This window comes from Neoarius graeffei, chromosome 17 (assembly GCF_027579695.1).
Source record: "Neoarius graeffei isolate fNeoGra1 chromosome 17, fNeoGra1.pri, whole genome shotgun sequence".
Lineage (NCBI taxonomy): Eukaryota > Metazoa > Chordata > Actinopteri > Siluriformes > Ariidae > Neoarius > Neoarius graeffei.
In genome coordinates, this window is record NC_083585.1 from 57,225,931 (window position 1) to 57,249,374 (window position 23,444).

The 23,444-nt window shown below is 41.1% G+C and overlaps 2 protein-coding genes across 2 annotated transcripts in view; one reads left to right on the forward strand and one right to left on the reverse strand.

Moving 5' to 3' along the window:
• The window catches only part of mrps23 (mitochondrial ribosomal protein S23), a 32,681-nt gene extending 24,345 nt beyond the window's left edge, over positions 1 to 8,336 (forward strand). The window contains exon 6 of the mRNA XM_060898207.1: positions 8,011 to 8,336. The gene's annotated coding sequence lies outside the window, so the exon portion shown is untranslated. The remainder of the gene's footprint in view (positions 1 to 8,010) is intronic.
• Positions 8,337 to 13,527: 5,191 nt separating this feature from the next.
• Positions 13,528 to 14,364, reverse strand: LOC132864789 (olfactory receptor 2W1-like). Its single transcript, XM_060898208.1, has one exon. It carries the CDS (start codon positions 14,362 to 14,364, stop codon positions 13,528 to 13,530), a length of 837 nt encoding a protein of 278 aa, XP_060754191.1.
• Positions 14,365 to 23,444: the final 9,080 nt, after the last annotated feature.

Consider the following 23,444-nt stretch of genomic DNA (forward strand, 5'->3'; position numbering starts at 1 on the left):
CGTTCGAAATTTACAAATGCTGACAAAGTTGGTTATTTTTTGCAAACACTTTGCATTGATTTGCTAGCTTTGAATTCCCTGGTCTTAACTTGGACCAACACAGAACGACTATTCTCGATCCTTTTCGTTTGCAAACTTTTCGAAAGCAAAACTGGGCTTCCTGTGGTGGTACACGTACAAACCCCAAAAAATCGACTCGATGGGTTTACCATTTTTTCTTAGGTATGGTGCTCCGCTAAAAACTGTATTTGCACTTTATTTTACTGAAGTTTGTATAAAATATTAATGAAGATAGAACATTATTGAGTTTATTGTTCTCTCACTGTTGCAAAGGAGCATTTTCAAATCCAAAAAACATTACCACACCTCTGGGACAAAGCATTAGGCAATTATGTTTTGGAACACAAATCCTTTCATTAATCACATGTAAGGGGATTCAGCTAATGATATCCTACTAGCACTTCTACGGAGTAATTAATCCTGTGAGACTTCCCTGAAAATAAGTAGCTTGTTTCACTAATGAACACTGTTGCTAATAATGCCTTTGGGATATGTTACTGTTTATGTCTGAGATAGCAATAATTTCAAACAAAATAAACAAATATGTTAGAGTTAACATCGTAATAGTGGTATACTGTATCTGTATTAAAAATGCAGTTATTTAATAGATTTGTGATGCAGTTCTTGGGAAAAGTAAATGAGATTTTTGTTAACAGACTGGATATTTCAATAATAATAATAATAATAATAATAATAACTAAGATATTATTGCCATATTTATAAAAGTATCAAAATTAAAATTAATAAGTCGTATGTGTCTTTGATGTTTGTGTGACACAAATGACATACACTTATGACTTATTCAAAAAGTAATCTTAAACAAAGCCTAATCATATACTTTGACTCATTTTAAACATACTCTTTATTTCAGCAATTATATTCACTTTTTTTCAATGTTAAAGATGAACGGTATTTCAGTAGCTCAATAGTTAATTCTTAAGAACAACTAAATCAGGAATTAATATTAATTATCACCATAAAAAGAAACAAAAACACCCTTAGGAATAGGGGGATTGAGGGCAAAATGGACACTTAATTAAGTCCATACAGCTTTATGGGAGCAGAGACAAAAGGCTCATATGGCCATGGCCTAATTGAATTCTTTCTGGTCTGGCCTGAGTTTCCCAAATGCATCACAACACAAAGATAATCGTTAACTGGTAGAGTGAGTAGCTCAATGAATGCTTGCTCTCCTAGTTTAGATGCTCTTAGCATTAAAAGGCTTTTGGGAAATCCACCCCGATTTGTTTTGCCAAAAACTCTTAAGTGTAAAAGTGAAGCTGGAGGTGAAAGTCATGTATTTAATGAACTGATGTTAAAAATGAGCTTTAAAGACGTATCAGTTCAATTGAGGGACTATTTACATTATTGGTGAGTTAATCCATGTTTTAATCTTAGTAGCCTAACCCACAGACACATTTGATGCATTTGGGGGGGTTGGACACCTGAACAGTCTGCTGCTTGGTGGGGTCAAAGAGGAATCAATCATCCAAATATAGCAGTATCCTGATGCCTCTGGCCAATAGAGGAGACAAGGTCAGCCTGCATATATTTCAAAAACACCCGTGGTGCTTGAGGGTGGCCACAAGTTAGAACAATGCAATTGGATGCCTGATCTTGGAAGGCAAATCTCAAAAGGCATAATTGTTGCACAGATACACCAACATGAACTGGTTTGCAACTTTAACATATGGAAAATGAGGGTTAAAAGATCAGTTAAGCCCTTTCAAATCTAAAATGGACAGACAGAAACCACTGTTCTTTCTAACAAAATACACTGAATTATGTCTTTTATGAGCATCCTCAAAGAGGTCATTTAGTGGTGAGACACAACTCACCATGAGGTAAATGGGAGGCTCTCGGGTCCCTGCTAGATTTGCATGAGGTTGAATGCAGTGTTGTGAGCATTTGAACACAGGACTGGGTTACAGTGACCTAAAGGTGCCATGTGACCTGTATGTTTGGCTATGCTGATTCTGCAATCTGGGCTCTCCTTTCTAAGGTCATGTGGAAGAGGGTCTAAAGAGCATCCCTGGCACCCAGGGCAGATTTCATAGAATTGATTTGGACATATCAGACAAGGCAGACTGCACTAGCCATACTTTGTACCATGCATAAAACAGGCTAAAGATCATTTATCCTGGCCTATGTCAGATTAATACATTGCACCTGCAGCAGTTGGGTGTTAAGGTCTTGCTCAAGGGCCAGTGTCAGACTGAAACTAATTGGTAGCACATATCAATAACTACTGAACCATCACTATCTGGAATACTGTATGTGCCTGTTTACAGTATTTATTGAGACCAAAATATTGTGATTGTTGAAAAGGGTTTTATATATATATATATATATATATATATATATATATATATATATACACACACACACACACACACACACACACACACACTTTCTTCTTCTTCTGGCTGCTTCTGTTAGGGGCCACCACAGCGGATCCTGATCTGCATATTTGGGTTCCTGATGCAAATCTATCTGGACTTGGGACCTGCACTAAGTATGCATTGGCTTGTGGAGTCCCAGTGGCTGGGTATTTTTACCTAATCTGCATATTTTTGAACTGTGGGAGGAAACCAGAACACCCAGAGGAAACCCACACAGACCTGGGGAAAACATGCAAACTCCACACAGAAAGAGCTACTGTAGCACAAACTGCTGAAAAGGTTAATGCTGGCTAAAACAGAAATGTGTCAGAAAGGTGTTGGAGAGAGTTCCCCATTTTTTTTTTTTTTGTGTCCATACTTCAGGAACTGAGAATTATCATATTTATTAGAATGACATTTTGATGGACTTTTTTTTTTAAAACCTATTTCAGGGTCTCCTGAATACTTTTCAGAGCGCTTTCCAGTTCCATACTTTTGCTGCTGGAAGCAGGTGGAATGAGCCGGCCCTTCAAGCTGCTTTCTGACCAAGGTCTGAATTCAGATGTGTTCACATAGCTGGCATACCACAAGGATCAAGTCTCCCTCAACTTATTCATTGGCCTGGCTATTCACTTAGACAACCTCATTCAAAACCTGACCTTGCTCCATACAGCAGCCAATCTCACAGGTGTCATGAACTACTGATCTGAACTCATGCAGATCTCCCCTGCACGGCTTGACAAAAGAACCCCACTCCACCTCCCTCAGCCCAACTTCAGTGATCATGATACTGTGCTGAATGTCCAGTATCTCCTGAAAATCAAGGCCATTGATAGTGAACTAACTGGAACCAGTATCTTCACTCTGTACACCATGCTCCTCATACTGCAAGTCAATGTTCTGCACTATGAGTCCATTTCTTTCCTGGTTACAGTCACTACCAAGCACCCAATAATCTTGGGATTGCCCTGGATGCAGCAACATGAATCCCAAAGCTCCTGGCAGGACAGAGAGATCACAAAATGGTCCAAGCTATGTTGACAGTGCTGCCTGGAATGCCACCATAGTGGAGAGTACTAACCCCCCTTTCTCTAGTCATCCTAGGGGTCTAACATGACTTTGCTGAGGTCCTCTGTAAGACTTAGGCTTGTAGTTTGCTGCCCACAGACCATATGGATGTGTCATTGATCTCCTCCCAGGCACATCTCCCCCACACAGTCACATCTATCCCTCACTAAACAGCAAGCCACAGAGGACCATGTACAGGGGGCCCTTTTAATCGGGTTATATCCATCCATCCACATCACCTGCTTCTTCTGGGTTTTTCTTTTGGGAGAAAAGGGAGGCTGTCTCTGGTCTTGCATCAGCTTCAGAAATCTGAAACAAATCACCATCAAGTATCTCTATCCCATGCCTTTAGCTCCCCCATACTTGGTACAACTTCACACAGCTAAAGTGTTCAATAAGTTACAGTGTGCATACAACATGGTATGTATCCGTCAGGATGATGAATGGAAAACAGCCTTTAGCACCATCTCTGGCCACTTGAAGTACTGCATCATGCCTTATGGGTTCTCTTGTGCCCCCTCAGTCTTCCAACATCTGAGTAATGATGTGCTGAGACACATGCAAGGAAAATGTGTCATCGCTTATACTGTATAGATGACATTCTGATCTACTCACCTTCCCTTGACAGCCATATCACCTGTGTCACATCTCCTCGAAAACCTGCTCTATATCAAAGCATAAAAGTGTGAATTCCATGTCATCAAGATCTTGTTCTTGGGTTATATGTTTTGTCATGAGGGTGTCTATGGATGACACGAAGGTGGCTGCAGTAACCACATAGCCAACTCCCATGACCTATGAAGGGCTCTGGACTTTGTGAACTTCTACAAGTGGTTCATACAAGGTTTCAGCTCCATTGCTACCCCACTCACTGCTCTCCTCAAGAAGGGCCCAAAACACCTGAAATAGAATCAAGCAGCTGAAGAGGCCTTTTCCAGACTCAAGACCACCTTTACCACAGCCCCCATCTTCAAGCCTTTCATTATAGAGGAAGGTGCCTCAGAGCAGTGTTTCCTTGACATTTGGTGAAAAGCCCAAACTTCATCCCATCGCATTCTATTAAAAAAAAAAACTGTCCCCTGGTGAGCAGAACTATGACTTTAGGAATCATGAGCTCTGGAGGAATGGCACTATTGGCTGGAGAGAGCAGTTATCATTTTCACCAAACTAAATCTACCACACTTCATGTACCCTCTGTCTATCCATCCAACCTAACCTTTTTTACAAGTCACCTCTGATGAAACTCATCACATGGGCCCCCACTGCTCCAGCCACATATCACCCTGGGAGACAATGCATGCACAACTTGCTCAAGACCAAGAACTGGTGGCCAAAAATGTTCACAGATATTACATCAGTGTATGCCCAAGCTAAGGTGCCCTGCATTTTCCCAGCTAGTAAAAAGTATCTTTGCTACCCCGAAGAGATCACTACCTTATCATGGTGGGGTAGTTTGTGTGCTTCAGTGACCCCTAGAGCTACGTCGGCAGGAGTATTAAACTCCTGGTAGGGCCTCTAAGTGCTGAACAGGTTGAAGGGTAGAGGCCAGACTAAGTGTGATCTCCTGGTCCTCCAGGTTGGGGGTTGGTGGTAGGAAGGGCATCCAACCATAAAATATTGCTTCAATTTTTCTCTTATGGCAGTTATCAGTAAGCTCGTGTAAGAGAGGGACTGGAAACCATATGGTTGAAGGTGTCACTCCCGGTAGGACTGGTGTTAGATGTGGGCCCAGTCAGATCGATAGTCAGTGACCACATCAGAATTTTAGAGTTAGCACATGGAACGTTGGAACAATGAGAGGGAGATCATGTGAAGTAGTGGAAGCGTTGTCCCGGTGGAACATTGACATCTGTGGCATTCAGGAAGTCCGGTGGAGAGGCGCATCCGCCAGAATAATTACAGGGAAAGATTCTAGGTACAAGTTATTTTGGGTTGGTAATGAGAAGGGCATTGGAGGTGTTGGGATTCTGCTTACTGAAAAGTGGGTGGAAAATGTCTATGATGTGAAGCGTGTATCCGATCAAATCATGCTCATCAAACTCATTGTTGGAAAATGTATTGTGACCGTGCTATCAGCCTATGTTCCACAAGCTGGCCTCAGCGATGATGAGAGAGACTCTTTCTACCAAGATCTACAAGCAACTGTAGCCAAGATAGGTGCTTCGGAGATCCTCTTCCAATGTGGTGACTTTAATGGACACATTCGAATGATGGCTGCTGGATATGATAGTGTTCATGGAGGAAAGGGTTATGGCACTTGAAACACAGAGGGTGAAAGGTTATTTGAGTTTCTGTTGCCAACAACCTAGTTGTAGCCAACTCCCACTTCATGAAGAGAGATAATCATCTGGTGATGTATGAGTCTGGGGGCAATCGTAGTCAAGTGGATTACATCCTGGTCAAGCAACGTGACCTCAAACTGGTGTGCAATGCAAAAGTGATTCCAAATGAGGGATGTGTTACTCAGCACAAGTTAATGGTATGCGACGTCAAGTTATCGCACTTGGTGAGTCAGCAGAAAGAGTTTGTGCCTAAAAGGCGTGTCTGGAAGCTGAAAGAGGACAACATATGCAATGAGTTTAAGACCTGTTTGCAGGAGCGTGTTAACAAAATGGTAGGCGATGTTGAACGTATATGGACGGAACTCAAAGACAGCCTCCTGTATGCTGTTGATAAGACCTGTGGCTGGACAAAGAAGGGGTTATGGAGAAGACAAACCTGGTGGTGGAATGAGGATGTCAGCGGCCCAGTGAAAGAGAAACACAAGCTGTGGAAAGCCTGGAAGTAGGGGGTAGCAAAGAGGATTACCTGGCAGCTAAACGCCAGGCTAGAACTGCAGTTTATTTTGCCAAGAGGAATGCCGAAGAGATCACCTTTGCTGGCATAGATTCAGGCACAGACAGCATCTACCATGTGGCAAAACAAATGTGGAGAGAGAATCAAGATGTAGTAGGTGAGAAATGTATTCTTGATGATGATGGCAACATGGCATTTGATGAGGATGCTAAAAAGAAGGCCTGGAAACAACACTATGAATGGCTACTTAACATTGATTTTCCTTGGTCTCTAAACCTTCCCCCAGTAGATCCTGTCGCTGGACCACCATGTTATGTCACTCACAAAATGGTCTTCGATACACTGAAGAAAATGAAAATGAACAAAGCAGCTGGTCCTTCTGGCATTGTTGTCGAAATGTTGTGTGCATCCCCCGAGGTGTGTTGCCAAGTTGTTGTGGATTTGGCCAATGCTATTGTGAGAGAGGAAAAGATCCCTACAGACTGGGACGAAAGCATAATCCTTAATCTGTTTAAAGGTAAAGGTGATGCATTGATTCGAGGTAAGTACAGAGGCCTGAAGCTTACAGAATAGGTACTTAAGATCATTGAGAGAGTGGTGGAGAAAAACATCAGAGGTTATGTCAACATTGATGAAATGCAGTTTAGGTTTTGCCTAGGATGAGGTACCACTGATGCTATTTTCATCCTCAGACAGCTACAAGAAAAGTATTTGGCCAAGCAAAAACATTTGTACTTAGCATTTGTAGACCTTGAAAAGGCGTTTGATAGGGTCTCCCAAAGAGTGCTGTGGTGGGCGATGCGGGTCACTGGGGTGCCCGAATGGATTGTCAAACTGGTACAAGCCATGTACAGTGGTGCAAAGAGTCGGGTGCAGGTCAACAACTCACTCAGTGAAGAGTTCGAGGTGAAGGTTGGGGTCCATCAAGGATCTGTTTTGAGCCCCTTGTTGTTTATAATTGTGTAAGAGGCCTTATCAAGAGAGTTTCGGGTTGGTTGTCCTTGGGAGATGCTTTATGCTGATGACCTGGTCATAATCACAGAATCCCTGGATGAACTACTTGAGAAGCTGAACTGCTGGAAGGTTGGTCTTGAGGAAAAGGGCCTGAAAGTCAACATGGGGAAGACCAAAGTCATGATCTCTGGTAATGACCTAAACACACTGAGAATCTCTGGAAAATATCCTTGTGGTGTGTGCAGAAAAGGGGTTGGCCAGAATTCAATTTTCTGTAGTGGTTGCAAAATGTGGGTACACAAAAGATGTTCTGGTGTGCAGGGGGAGGTTAGTTGAAAACCCAGATTACAAGTGTCAGTGTTGTCTCAGAGGAGCTCAGCCAATTGATGCAAGACCATGCAGTGAGGTAATGTTGGCAGGTAGCAAACTAGAGGTCGTCGATAGCTTCATATACCTTGGTGATGGTATCTGCCCAGGAGGTGGTTGTGAATTGGCAATGATTATCAGAACTTGTTCTGCTTGGGGAAAGTTTAGAGAGCTGCTGCCATTGTTAAACTGCAAAGCTGTCTCACTTCATACCCATGGTCAACTATACAGCAATTGCGTGCGTAGCACCATGTTTTATGGTTCTGAATGTTGGGCACTCTGAAGAGATGACCAAAAACGGCTTGAGCATAATGAAAGAGCCATGCTTTTATGGATGTGCAATGTCAAAAGAGGAATATGAATTAGCACATCTTCTCTTCTGCAGATGCTGAACCTCCATTGCCTTGACACTGTCCTCAGATGCAGTTGTCTACGTTGGTTTGGACACGTAATTCTTGGATCAACAGATGTACTACCCTGGAAGTTGAAGGATCGAACAACCGTGGCCGACCTTGAAAAAGCTGGAAAGAATCTGTCTGTGCTGATTTGAAGCAATGGAATATTGCAGAGGAGGCAACTCAAGACTGTGCTGAATGGAGAGCTCTGCTGAAGACTGCTAGTCATACACATGTCTGACGTGTCAACTGACTCAAAACGGACAGTGAGTAAACTCATGCCACTGCCCACTCATACATCAAGTCTTTCCAAATATTCAAGAAAAAGCATTTAGTATATTACAAGTGTTTACATTACAAACAAATGATCATATCCCATTTTCATATTGTAATCTATAAACATGGTTGTCACCATGCAAAAAAGCTGCTGTGTTGTGTTGTGTTGTGTCTAGCACTAATAAAATATCCACTGTGGCAGCGGGGGCATGGTCAAGCGTCAGTCTGTGACCGGAGGGCGGAGTCAGGGAAGGTAAGTGGCAGAATCACTGCACCTGATGTTGGTTAATCTGTGTTTGTGTGTCTTCCCCAGTGACCGTGCCCTATAAAAGGAGAGAGAGAGCAGAGGAAGGAGGCTCCCTCCCAACCACAACACATGTGTGTGCGTGTAGAGTGTGTGACAGTGTGAGTGAGTAAAGCTGAAAAGCTAGAATAAAAGAGTTTCTTTGTGGAACTTAACCCTGCCCTGCCGTCTTTCTGTGCTCCACCCATACGAACTGCTACACCCACATAATCATTTCTCCTTGTTAACAGTTGGGGAAAGGGAGGGCAAAAGACATACAGTGGTGCTTGAAAGTTTGTGAACCCTTTAGAATTTTCTATATTTCTGTATAAATATGATCTAAAACATCATCCGATTTTCACACAAGTCCTAAAAGTAGATAAAGAGAACCCAGATAAACAAATGAGACAAAAATATTATACTTGGTCATTTATTTATTGAAGAAAATGATCCAATATTACATATCTGTGAGTGGCAAACGTATGTGAACCTCAAGGATTAGCAGTTAATTTGAAGGTGAAATTAGAGTCAGGTGTTTCCAATCAATGGGATGACAATCAGGTGTGAGTGGGCACCCTGTTTTATTTAAAGAACAGGGATCTATCAAAGTCTGATCTTCACAACACATGTTTGTGGAAGTGTATCATGGCACGAACAAAGGAGATTTCTGAGGACCTCAGAAAAAGCATTGTTGATGCTCATCAGGCTGGAAAAGGTTACAAAACCATCTCTAAAGAGTTTGGATTCCACCAATCCACAGTCAGACAGATTGTATACAAATGGAGGAAATTCAAGACCATTGTTACCCTCCCCAGGAGCGGTCGACCAACAAAGATCAATCCAAGAGCAAGGTGTGTAATAGTCAGTGAGGTCACAAAGGAACCCAGAGTAACTTCTAAGCAACTGAAGGCCTCTCTCACATTGGCTAATGTTAATGTTCATGAGTCCACCATCAGGAGAACACTGAAGAACAATGGTGTACATGGCAGGGTTGCAAGGAGAAAGCCACTGCTCTCCAAAAAGAACATTGCTGCTCATGTGCAGTTTGCTAAAGATCACGTGGACAAGCCAGAAGGCTATTGGAAAAATGTTTTGTGGACGGATGAGACCAAAATAGAATTTTTTGGTATCAATGAGAAGCATTATGCTTAGAGAAAGGAAAACACTGCATTCCAGCATCAGAACCTTATCCCATCTGTGAAACATGGTGGTGGTAGTATCATGGTTTGGGCCTGTTTTGCTGCATCTGTGCCAGGACGGCTTGCCATCATTGATGGAACAGTGAATTCTGAATTATACCAGCGAATTCTAAAGGAAAATGTCAGGACATCTGTCCATGAACTGAATCTCAAGAGAAGGTGGGTCATGCAGCCAGACAATGACCCTAAGCACACAAATCATTCTACCAAAGAATGGTTAAAGAAGAATAAAGTTAATGTTTTGGAATGGCCAAGTCAAAGTCCTGACCTTAATCCAATTGAAATGTTGTGGAAGGACCTGAAGCGAGCAGTTCATGTGAGGAAACCCACCAATATCCCAGAATTGATGCTGTTCTGTATGGAGAAATGGGCTAAAATTCCTCCAAGCTGGTGTGCAGGACTGATCAACAGTTACCGGAAATTGCAGTTATTGCTGCATAAGGGGGTCACACCAGATACTGAAAGCAAAGGTTCACATACTTTTGCCACTCACAGATATGTAATATTGGATCATTTTCTTCAATAAATAAATGACCAAGTATAATATTTTTGTCTCATTTGTTTAACTGGGTTCTCTTTATCTACTTTTAGGACTTGTGTGAAAATCTGATGATGTTTTAGATCATATTTATACAGAAATATAGAAAATTCTAAAGAGTTCACAAACTTTCAAGTATCACTGTATATGGTCGCTAGGGTGCATCAGTTGCCCTCACTTTCATAAAATCTGATGCATTTTTGTTTGGGTGTTCCTTTTCACCAATAAAGACATCCTGTAAAATTTTTTGACCATATTCAAAAGTCTAATGGTGGCACCATGAGGTTCATTTTTTGCCAAAAAACGCTTATTGTATGTTTTCGCGTAAGGTTTGAATCACAATGTTGGACTCCATTTATTGATTTCTTGTGACCCAGAGATCATGTTAAGAACCTTTGCAAGGGATTGAGAAGCATTAATGTGATTTCATAATACATTTATATTGTTTAAAAGTAGTTGAACAATGATTCAATGAACAGCTAAAACTCAAACTGTGCTTGATAATATATTTAGAATATGTACTAAAAACGTGTATCTAAGATATTTGGTATACTCTATAAGGTGCCATAATGTTTCATGAAAAGTGATCAAAATTTTTTCATAAAAGTCATAAAATAGCAGCTTTTTCCATAACTTTGAGCTCCTGGTGCCACCATTAAACTTTTGAATTTTCTCAAAATATTTCACCCAGTGTTTTCTTACCAAAAGGAACATAAAAACAAAAATGCATCATGATTGGAGGAACTTTTCATTTTTAGGGGGCAACTGATGCACCCTAATGATCGCAATAAGGACTGTCCACCTTCATAAACAAGGAATGAGATGGTGAAATAGTGCTGGCTCCAGTGCAGTCCAGCAGGTGCTAAACTGGATCCACATATTAAGAGTAAAGTGGACAGTCTAAGAAGGCAGCTACATATAATGCTGAATCTCTAGACAAAAACAAGTTATAGATGACAGAAATATGAACTATCTGGAGACTCAATGAAGTGCTTGTAAATGTCAGGAGATGAGATCTCCAGTGGGATTGAGGGGGATCATTAATCCATTCCAATGTCCAGCTAAAGAGACACTGACCACCAATACCATGACGTTCATATGAATAGTTGACACCTATCATCAGCTGGCTAAGTAAGAATATAAGCCTTTGGTTTTTCCCCCAGTTTATTTCCTTGCCAAACAATTGCAGACTTCATTAGCCACAATTTAAATTCAAATGTTAATTTTCCACCAAAAAAGGGCAGTAACCACACCATGGCTTGAAATTTCCTGGGGGATTGCTCCAATAGCATCATTTCCTGGTGCATAGTTCAGAGACTTTTTTAAATTCAGAAACAGAGGCAAGTTAAGTTTAGCCAAGTAAAACACCCCACAATAAACACACACAAATGTCAAATTATGTCCGATATACTCAAAAAGTGCAGTTGTAACCAGGAAATTCATCATGAAATAAAATTAAAGTAAAAAAAAAAAATATTCAAAAAGTATAAGTACACACACACACACACAAAAAAAAAATTGTGTTGAGTTATGGTAATAATTGTGATTTGTTAATTCAATCCCTGAAATTATACTAAATAGCACTTTAATATTTGGTTGCAGATCACTTGTTTGCAATAACTGCATCAAGGTGGTGACCCACTGACATCACCAAAATGTTGCATTCATCTTTTGTGATGCTGTTGTAGGCCTGTAGCACAGCTTCTTTCCATTGTTTGTTTTGGGGGTTTCTTCCTTCATTCTCCTCTTCAGGAAATGAAAGGCATACTCAACTGGATTAAGGTTTGTTTATTGACTTGGCCAGTCTAAAACCTTCCAGTTTTTTCTAGACACAGTCCATTGTGTGTTTTGGGTCATTGCTTTGCTGAATGATGAAGTTACCCCCAATCAGACTGGATGCATTTCTCTGTAAGTTGGCAAACAAAATATTTCTGTAGACTTCTGAATTTATTCTGCTACTACCATCACGAGTTACACCATCAATAAAGATTAGTGAGCCTGATCTAGAAGCATCCATGCAAGCTCAAGCCATGACACTACTTCCATGTGCTTAACTGATGAGCTTGTAGGTTTTGGATCATGAAAAGATCCTTTCTATATCTACACTTTGTCTTTACATCACTTTGGTAGAGGTTAATCATGGGTCCATAACATTTGTAGCTCATTTTGTGTATTTCTTGCAAATTCCAATCTGGCATTCCAGTTCTAACTTGTGATGAATGGTTTACATCTTATGGTATGGTCTCTATACAGAAGGTCTTCTTCAAACAGTAGATTGCAATACCTTCACCCCTGCCTTGTGGAGGCTATTGATTTCAGTGACCGTTATTTTGGGCTTTTCTTCACAGGTTTCAATATTTTAAGATTACTCAATCTTCATGTAACACAACAAATTAAATTTGGTGAATTTGGTGTTGAGTGACTTATGAAAATCATTCTAAAAGAAATTATGTAAGACTTTTGGTGTTTAACAAAAAAACAAATGTATTCAGCTCATGATAGTTTATTTGTTATTATGGTACAGCCTGTACATAATTTCCTGTCCTAAATACATAGTCATTTTTATGAAACCACTTGGGCTGAAGGCACCTGTAGAATTGCTTATAAAATCTTGTGAACCAGGTAGTAACATTTACAAACATTGAAGAAAAAAAGTGGAAGCAAAATATATATGCATTATTAAATGATGCAAACAATGTTATTTACTGGACTGTGAGAAATAATATTTAAATGACTATAGTATACTGTGATAATACTGATTTTCATAACAGCACACAGCATTATTTGGGTGATTGAATGTCTTATATAATTAGTTTGATCATAAATATATCTCAAGTTGCACAAGTTCAATCTGCTAGTTTTGTAACAGCACATTAAATATGATTATAAGCCCTTGTAATGGCTCTTCATGTATGTCCTGTGGGTTTCATTTGTTGAATGAACATTATAGAATTTACTTGTTATATAAGCATTACATAAATTTACTGAGTAACAGGAGGAAATTGAAGTTCATTAACCAAATAGATACCCCGCTGTTAAATCATTGCATAATTTCATATAATTGAGCCTAGTTTTTATTTTATGAAAATAAGAATATACAGAGAAGAATAGAAATATGCTTTTAGTTTAGTTTCCTGTTAGACAGATGAAATTTTTCTTTGTAAGAACTTAAAAATTGTTTGCCGAATTTCCCTTGTTTTCAACCCATAAATTAGAGGGTTGATGGAGGAAATATTACAATTGAAACACCAAAAGCTCTTCTTAAGTGTGGAGATACTGCTTCTAACCTGTGAGAAATCAGTAGTAAGAATGTGTTAACCTCAAAAGTTAGAAAAACAACTAAATGTGTCCCACAGGTCTGCATTGCCTTACTTATAGAATTTTTCTGTTTTGTAGAAAGACAGGTAATTAGGATTTTGATATATGTTAATGATACAATTAGTATGGAACAACCTTGAAAAAGAGCTATAGTAAACAAGCCAGAGTGATTAATTGCTCGTGTATCCTCACAGATTAACCTTATTAAAGAAGGATTATTGCAGAATGTGTCCACTATATGTGTCCTGCAGATTTCTTTACTTAGTGTGAGTGTGAATAAAATCCCAATCAGTGCACAATTAAAAACCCAAACCATAAAAATGATTTTTATCAAGGTCCCTAGTGTCATCAGATTATGGTATCTTAAAGGTTTGCAAATAGCAATATATCTGTCATAAGACATAACAGTGAGAAATAAAAGTGACCCACCCCTGTAGATGTGGATAACGATGCCTTGTAAGGCACAGGCAGGGTATGATATTGCTCTATTCTGGGACAGTATACTACAAACCAGCTGTGGATAAAAACTTGTAGCTCCTATAAGGTCACATATGGACAAATTAAATAGCAGTATGTACATAGGTTTATGCAGATCTCTTTTTGCAGCAATAGTCACAAGTAACACAGAATGGAAGAACAAAATTAAGGAGTAGATAATGATGCTAAAAATGAATATAGAAAAAGCACTGGATGGTGGTATGTCCAGTGATTCCATGGTCAGAATTGTCATAAAGCGTATTAAATTTGAATTATTAACAGATGTGTGGCGGCACGGTGGTGTAGTGGTTAGCGCTGTCGCCTCACAGCAAGAAGGTCCTGGGTTTGAGCCCCGGGGCCGGCGAGGGCCTTTCTGTGTGGAGTTTGCATGTTCTCCCCGTGTCCGCGTGGGTTTCCTCCGGGTGCTCCGGTTAGCCCCACAGTCCAAAGACATGCAGGTTAGGTTAACTGGTGACTCTAAATTGACCGTAGGTGTGAGTGTGAATGGTTGTCTGTGTCTATGTGTCAGCCCTGTGATGACCTGGCGACTTGTCCAGGGTGTACCCCGCCTTTCGCCCGTAGTCAGCTGGGATAGGCTCCAGCTTGCCTGCGACCCTGTAGAAGGATAAAGCGGCTAGAGATAATGAGATGAGATGAGATGAGATGAGAACAGATGTGTCTCCTTCCATTGTCACGACAGGGCCTGGAAAACAAGAAGACAACAAAATAGCAGTTAGGGTATTTAACTAGGGCAATTTTTTTTTCTTTTTTTGGTGACAACTACACCATCTTACCTAGAACAAGCTCTTTAGACTGTTGAAAACAAATTTAGGGAAAGTACCACAGCATCACACAAAATGAATAAACTGAACACAATGGAGGCAATGGTATTCATTATCATCATCCACCCAGAGACATAAAATGTTTGGATCACTGGATGTTTATACCACTGGTGAAATACTTTTCAAATCCCAGTTGCTGACTCAAGGTTAAATGGGATTATGAGTTTGAGATCAATCCTATGAGATTTGCAGCTAACAGTGGGTTATGGGGGGAAAAAAAAGTAAAGTGATGAGGACAATCATCCTGGTGTCAAGAAGTGCTTTTGAAAACAGGGGTGTAAGATATTGTTTACATAGTCATGTATTTTGCATTTGTATCTGTTTGAAATAATTATCATAGGATAATCTAATTATATAATCAGGCACACTTTTTTCGATCATTATGCTTAACGTCATTTGCTGTAATTAAGCAAGGTTTGGTTTAAGATTTTGATGCGTCCTTTTAAAACTTTGATCACCTTCTCCTTGAATATCCTCTTCATGGCTTTGTTCAGTAATGTCCATCACTCTCATACAATTAACAAGATAACTGTATCAGATCAGCAATTAGAATGTTTTACTCCCCTTAGATAAATCTGACTAATTTCATTAATCTCCACATCAAAATCTTCAACTTGTGTATTAGATCCCTTACCTACACAACTCTTCAAACAGATAGTACTAGAAGCAATTGAACCGCTTCTAAAAATAATAAATTCTTCCCTTAGAATTGGCTATGTACCCAGATCCTTTAAACTAGCAATTATCAAACCCCTGATTAAAAAACCTGATCTCGACCACTATCAGCTGTCCAATTATTGGCCAATATCAAACCCCCCCTTTTATCTCCAAGATCCTAGAAATAGCTGTGGCACAGCAGTTATTCTCATATCTACATAGGAATAACATCCATGAAATGTATCAGTCAGGATTTAGACCTCATCATAGCACAGAGACAGCATTGGTTAAAGTAGTAAACAGCCTACTGTTGGCATTTGATCAGGGCTGTGTCTCCCTGCTTGTATTGCTTGACTTTAGTGCAACCTTTGACACCATTGATCATTCCATTCTGCTGCATAGACAAGAAGATGTTGTGGGAGTTAAGGGAACGGCCCTCTCCTGGCTTAGGTCTTATTTAACTGATCGCTATCAGTTTGTTGATGTCAGAGTGGAGGCACTTACAGATGCAGGTGCAGGGGAGACTGGGGCTAAGCAGACTGCAGACTAAGCCGAATCGACATGCAGGAAACAAAGTCAGGAAACAAACGAGGGTCGAGTGCTCGGGACAATGTAGATAAAGCAATAAAGCAAGGTCAAGATGAAATGGAAATACTGGTCAAACACAGAGACAGGCAAAAATCAAACAGCTTGGTTTGTTAGTAGGGAACACTGAACAATACTTTGTTACTATATAGAGTGAGAGCTGAGCTTATATAGGCAAGGGGGTAATTGCTGAATGAGTTGCAGGTGGTGTAGTTAGTAATCAGGTGACAGAGGGCACTGTGACTGTTGGGGTTTGTGGTATCCATGTTTGGAGGCTGCTCTGAACTCATGTTTTCCGTGCTGTTACTGACAGCCCCCCCGAGAAGCTCCATCTGGGAGCGATTAACTTTCTTGGTCACCCTCTTCCTCTACATGTGGGCTTGTCAGGGTGTTGGCTGTGGAACACTTGCATTAGTATGTCCTTTGAGCTCACTCAACTTGACTCTTCTAGGCTGTAGCCCTCCCAATCTACAACCCCGATTCCAAAAAAGTTGGCACAAAGTACAAATTGTAAATAAAAATGGAATGCAATAATTTACAAATCTCAAAAACTGATATTGTATTCACAATAGAACATAGACAACATATCAAATGTCGAAAGTGAGACATTTTGAAATTTCATGCCAAATATTGGCTCATTTGAAATGTCATGACAGCAACACATCTCAAAAAAGTTGGGACAGGGGCAATAAGAGGCTGGAAAAGTTAAAGGTACAAAAAAGGAACAGCTGGAGGACCAAATTGCAACTCATTAGGTCAATTGGCAATAGGTCACTAACATGACTGGGTATAAAAAGAGCATCTTGGAGTGGCAGCAGCTCTCAGAAGTAAAGATGGGAAGAGGATCACCAATCCCCCAATTCTGCACCAACAAATAGTGGAGCAATATCAGAAAGGAGTTCGACAGTGTAAAATTGCAAAGAGTTTGAACATATCATCATCTACAGTGCATAATATCATCAAAAGATTCAGAGAATCTGGAAGAATCTCTGTGCGTAAGGGATCAAGGCCGGAAAACCATACTGGGTGCCCGTGATCTTCGGGCCCTTAGACGGCACTGCATCACATACAGGCATGCTTCTGTATTGGAAATCACAAAATGGGCTCAGGGATATTTCCAGAGAACATTATCTGTGAACACAATTCACCGTGCCATCCGCCGTTGCCAGCTAAAACTCTATAGTTCAAAGAAGAAGCCGTATCTAAACATGATCCAGAAGCGCAGACGTCTTCTCTGGGCCAAGGCTCATTTAAAATGGACTGTGGCAAAGTGGAAAACTGTTCTGTGGTCAGACGAATCAAAATTTGAAGTTCTTTATGGAAATCAGGGACGCCGTGTCATTCGGACTAAAGAGGAGAAGGACAACCCAAGTTGTTATCAGTGCTCAGTTCAGAAGCCTGCATCTCTGATGGTATGGGGTTGCATTAGTGCGTGTGGCATGGGCAGCTTACACATCTCGAAAGACACCATCAATGCTGAAAGGTATATCCAGGTTCTAGAGCAACATATGCTCCCATCCAGACGACGTCTCTTTCAGGGAAGACCTTGCATTTTCCAACATGACAATGCCAAACCACATACTGCATCAATTACAGTGGTGCTTGAAAGTTTGTGAACCCTTTAGGATTTTCTCTATTTCTGCATAAATATGACCTAAAACATCATCAGATTTTCACACAAGTCCTAAAAGTAGATAAAGAGAACCCAGTTAAACAAACGAGACAAAAATATTATACTTGGTCATTTATTTATTAAGGAAAATGATCCAATATTACATATCTGTGAGTGGCAAAAGTATGTGAACCTCTAGGATTAGCAGTTAATTTGAAGGTGAAATTAGAGTCAGGTGTTTTCAATCATTGGGATGACAATCAGGTGTGAGTGGGCACCCTGTTTTATTTAAAGAACAGGGATCTATCAAAGTCTGATCTTCACAACACGTTTGTGGAAGTGTATCATGGCACAAACAAAAGAGATTTCTGAGGACCTCAGAAAAAGCATTGTTGATGCTCATCAGGCTGGAAAAGGTTACAAAACCATCTCTAAAGAGTTTGGACTCCACCAATCCACAGTCAGACAGAGTGTGTACAAATGGAGGAAATTCAAGACCATTGTTACCCTCCCCAGGAGTGGTCGACCAACAAAGATCACTCCAAGAGCAAGGTGTGTAATAGTCGGTGAGGTCACAAAGGACCCCAGTGTAACTTCTAAGCAACTGAAGGCCTCTCTCACATTGGCTAATGTTAATGTTCATGAGTCCACCATCAGAGCACACTGAACAACAATGGTGCGCATGGCAGGGTTGCAAGGAGAAAGCCACTGCTCTCCAAAAAGAACATTGCTGCTCGTCTGCAGTTTGCTAAAGATCACGTGGACAAGCCAGAAGGCTATTGCAAAAATGTTTTGTGGACGGATGAGACCAAAATAGAACTTTTTGGTTTAAATGAAGCGTTATGTTTGGAGAAAGGAAAACACTGCATTCCAGCATAAGAACCTTATCCCATCTGTGAAACATGGTGGTGGTAGTATCATAGTTTGGGCCCATTTTGCTGCATATGGTCCAGAACGGCTTGCCATCATTGATGGAACAATGAATTCTGAATTATACCAATGAATTCTAAAGGAAAATGTCAGGACATCTGTCCATGAACTGAATCTCAAGAGAAGGTGGGTCATGCAACAAGACAACAACCCTAAGTACACAAGTTGTTTTACCAAAGAATGGTTAAAGAAGAATAAAGTTAATGTTTTGGAATGGCCAAGTCAAAGGCCTGACCTTAATCCAGTCGAAATGTTGTGGAAGGACCTGAACCGAGCAGTTCATGTGAGGAAACCCACCAACATCCCAGAGTTGAAGCTGTTCTGTACAGAGGAATGGGCTAAAATCCGTCTAAGCTGGCGTGCAGGACTGATCAACAGTTACCACAAACATTTAGTTGCAGTTATTGCTGCACAAGGGGGTCACACCAGATACTGAAAGCAATCATTCACATACTTTTGGCACTCACAGATATGTAATATTGGATCATTTTCCTCAATAAATAAATGACCAAGTATAATATTTTGTCTCATTTGTTTAACTGGGTTCTCTTTATCTACTTTTAGGACTTGTGTGAAAATCTGATGATGTTTTAGGTCATATTTATGCAGAAATATAGAAAATTCTAAAGGGTTCACAGACTTTCAAGCACCACTGTACAGCATCATGGCTGCATAGAAGAAGGGTCCGGGTACTGAACTGGCCAGCCTCCAGTCCAGATCTTTCACCCATAGAAAACATTTGGAGCATCATAAAACGGAAGATATGACAAAAAAGACCTAAGACAGTTGAGCAACTAGAATCCTACATTAGACAAGAATGGGTTAACATTCCTATTCCTAAACTTGAGCAATGTGTCTCCTCAGTCCCCAGACGTTTACAGACTGTTGTAAAGAGAAAAGGGGATGTCTCACAGTGGTAAACATGGCCTTGTCCCAACTTTTTTGAGATCTGTTCTTGTCATGAAATTTAAAATCACATAATTTTTCTCTTTAAATGATACATTTTCTCAGTTTAAACATTTGATATGTCATCTATGTTCTATTCTGAATAAAATATGGAATTTTGAAGCTTCCACATCATTGCATTCCATTTTTATTTACAATTTGTACTTTGTCCCAACTTTTTTGGAATCGGGGTTGTACCAGGCACTCCAGCTGACCTTGTCTGTGATGGGAGTTTAAGATCTTGTTTACTTGGTAGATGGGTTTGCCATCAGTGTCAGGAGAGGGGGGCTCTTGGGACATGTTTCCATGGATAGGGAACCTTGTATGGCAGCTTTTAAGCAGGACACATGGAATGTTGGTGCCATTCTGCTGTGCAGTGGAAGTTCTAACTTGTAGGACACTTAATTTATTCTGTGCAATACCTTGTATGGGCCAGTGTAACATGCTTGCAGTTTTTTTACACATTAGGTTCCCTTAGGTCCCTTGTGGAGACCCATACCCGATCTCCTGGAGAGTAATCTGGTTTCTTGCCTCTGTGCTTGTCTGCATATTGCTTATACTTGGTATTTACCATTTCCGGCCTCTGGTGAACCTCCTCCCACACCTGCTGGCTTCTTTGGAACCAAATATTAACTGCTGGTAACTGAGTGGGTGTGTCGTCCCATGGAAACAGGGAGAGTTGGTAGCCGAGCATGCACTGGAAAGGTGTTAACTGAGTCACAGAGTGCTTGAGAGAGTTTTTGTGCATACTCGGCCCATGGGAGAAACTGTGCCCAGTTTTTTTGGCTTCTCATACAAAATATGCATCAGAAGCAACTCACCTCCTGATTGGTATGTTCTGCCTGCCCATTAGACTGTTGGTGATATCCGGAAGTGAGACTGACTGATACGCCTAGTCTGTCCATGAAACTAGTCCAAATCTGGGAGATGACTTGAAGACCCTGGTCACTTACGATGTCCTTGGGGATACAAAAGTAGTGAAACACATGATTAAACATTAATTTGGCTGTTTGGAAAGTCATTGGCAGACCTGATAGTGGGATGAGTTGTAGCGCTTTGGAGAATCGATCAGTGATTACCATGATGACCATATTACCTTGAGATGGTGGTAAATCTGTGATGAAATCCGTGGCTATATGTGACCAGGGTCTCTGAGGTACTGGGAGAGGGCATAGTTTCCCAGCAGGTGGGACACATGGTACTTTAGCCTGAGCACACACTGAACATGAGGAGCTAAATGATTTATGTCAGAGATTATGTTCTCCCACCAATACTTGCTTTTGATGAGTTGGTATATATGGTGACTGCTCCATTGGCAGAGGAAGAGTGGGCCCAGGTGATGAGTCTCCCTCTGAGTTCAGGTGGGACATGAAGGAGTCCGGGGGGAGGAGTTCTTGGGGGGGGGGGGGGGTGTCTGTGTTTGTGATTACTGGATTTACTTGTCAATGTCCCAAGTGATTGCCTGTACACAAGACTCTGGTGGAAGTATGAGAGTTGGTTCAGAGGTGTGGGATGAGGGGTTGTAAATTTGGGAGAGAGCATCTGCTTTGGTATTTCTGGAACCAGGGCAGTAGGATATTGTGAATTGGAAACAAGTGAAGAACAGGGCCCACCTGGCTTGTTGTGGGTTCAGGCATTTAGCGGTCTTCAAATACTCTAGGTTTTTGTGGTCAGTAAGGCGAATTTGATAGCTAGGAGCTCTCAGTTACCAATGTCGTAGTTCCTTTCTGCAGGTGTGAGTTTCCTCAAAAAGAAAGCCACTGGTTGCAGCTTATTTTTCTTCCTGACACGTTGTGATAGCACCTGTCCAACTCCAGTTTCAGATGCATCTACTTCTACGATAAATGGCTTAGTAGGGTCTGGATGCTGTGAATGCTGCCTTGAGTTGGTTGAAAGCCTCCTCAGCTGCTTGGCTCCATTGGAGGTGACATGGTCCATTCTTTAACAGGGAGATTAGGGGGCTGGTGATAGTACTGAAGCCCTGAATGAATCACTGGTAAAAGTTTGAGAAGCCTAGAAAGCATTGTAGCTCTTTAACCGATGTGGGAGTGGGCCATGATGTGACTGCTGCAACCTTGGTCTGGCCATGCTTACTCCCTCAGAACTGATTATGTATCCTAAAAATGAGATCTGATTGTCATGGAATTCATATTTCTCTGCCTTGACAAAAAGGTGGTTCTAGAGCAGGCAAGACAATACAGACCTGACGTGAGCAAGACCTTCACATGCAGCAGTAAAAGATCTCAGTGTGATCATTGACTCCAGTCTTTCATTTGAAACTCATACTGATAACATTACCCGGATAGCTTTCTTTCATCTCAGAAATATTGGTAAATAAGAAATATCATGACACTACATGGACGGCACGGTGGTGTAGCGGTTAGCACTGTCGCCTCACAGCAAGAAGGTCCTGGGTTTGAGCCCAGTGGCCGGCGAGGGCCTTTCTGTGTGGAGTTTGCATGCTCTCCCCGTGTTTGTGTGGGTTTCCTCCAGGTGCTCCGGTTTCCCCCACAGTCCAAAGACATGCAGGTTAGTCTAATTGGTGGCTCTAAATTGACCATAGGTGTGAATGTGAGTGTGAATGGTTGTCTGTGTCTACAGGTATGTGTTAGCCCTGCGATGACCTGGCGACTTGTCCAGGGTGTACCCTGCCTCTCGCCCATAGTCAGCTGGGATAGGCTCCAGCTTGCCTGCGACCCTGTAGGACAGGATAAAGCGGCTACAGATAATGGATGGATGGATGACACTACATGATGCAGAAAAACTAGTTCATGCTTTTGTTACCTCTAGGTTGGATTACTGTAATGCCTTACTGTCTGGATGTTCCAATAAGTGCATAAACAAGCTCCAGTTAGTTCAAAACGCAGTGGCAGGAGTCCTTGCTAGAGCTAGAAGATACGACCACATCACACCTATCTTATCCATGTTGCAATGGCTCCTAATCAAATTTCATATTGACTATAAAATACTACTATTTACCTTTAAGGCAGTGAATGGTCTTGCACCACAGTATCTGAGTGAACTTCTGGTCCTTTATAACCCACCACACCTACTTAGATCAAGAAGTGCAGGCTATCTGCTGGTACCTCATATAGTGAAGGCTACATCAGGGGGCAGAGCCTTTTGTTACAAAGCCCCACAGTTATGGAACAGCCTTCCAAGGAGTGTTTGGGACTCAGACAGAGTCTCAGTGTTGAAGTCTAGGCTGAAAACATATCTTTTTAGTCAAGCCTTTTGTTAATAGTTTTATTCAGTAAAAAGAGAAGATCTTGAGGGTATTCAGGCATAGAGTATTTTGGTAAACTGGGATGTACAGATGCTATCACCCCCCCCCACACACACACACTTGTATAATGAATAGATATTTTTGCATTCCAATTAAATTTAAGGTAATACTCACACTGTTTTTGCCATCCAAACTGGTCCTATTGCAAGAGGATAGTATGGCCACAGCAGTACTTTTTATAGTTTTCCTTGTTCAAGATTCAGGTGATCACTTAATTCATACCTCATTAAGTAAAATGAGGTGTGCTTGTGTTGGAATTCCAGCACAGACACTGGAATGAAATGGCTTCCATACATAGAGATGCTGATTTAAGGAAAAAAGTGGTCTCTTCATTCTTTCCAGACCTGTATGTACACACACATCTTATCATCAGGGTCATGGGGAGAAGCTGGAGCCAATCCCAGCTGACTTGGGGTGAGAGGTAGAGTTCACCCTGGACAGGTCTCCAATCTATCACAGTACCAGTCAAAAGTTTG

Coding starts and splice junctions, on each gene's coding strand:
- LOC132864789 (XM_060898208.1), bottom strand. CDS start 14,364: ATGACAATTCTGACCATGGAATCACTGGACATACCACCATCCAGTGCT.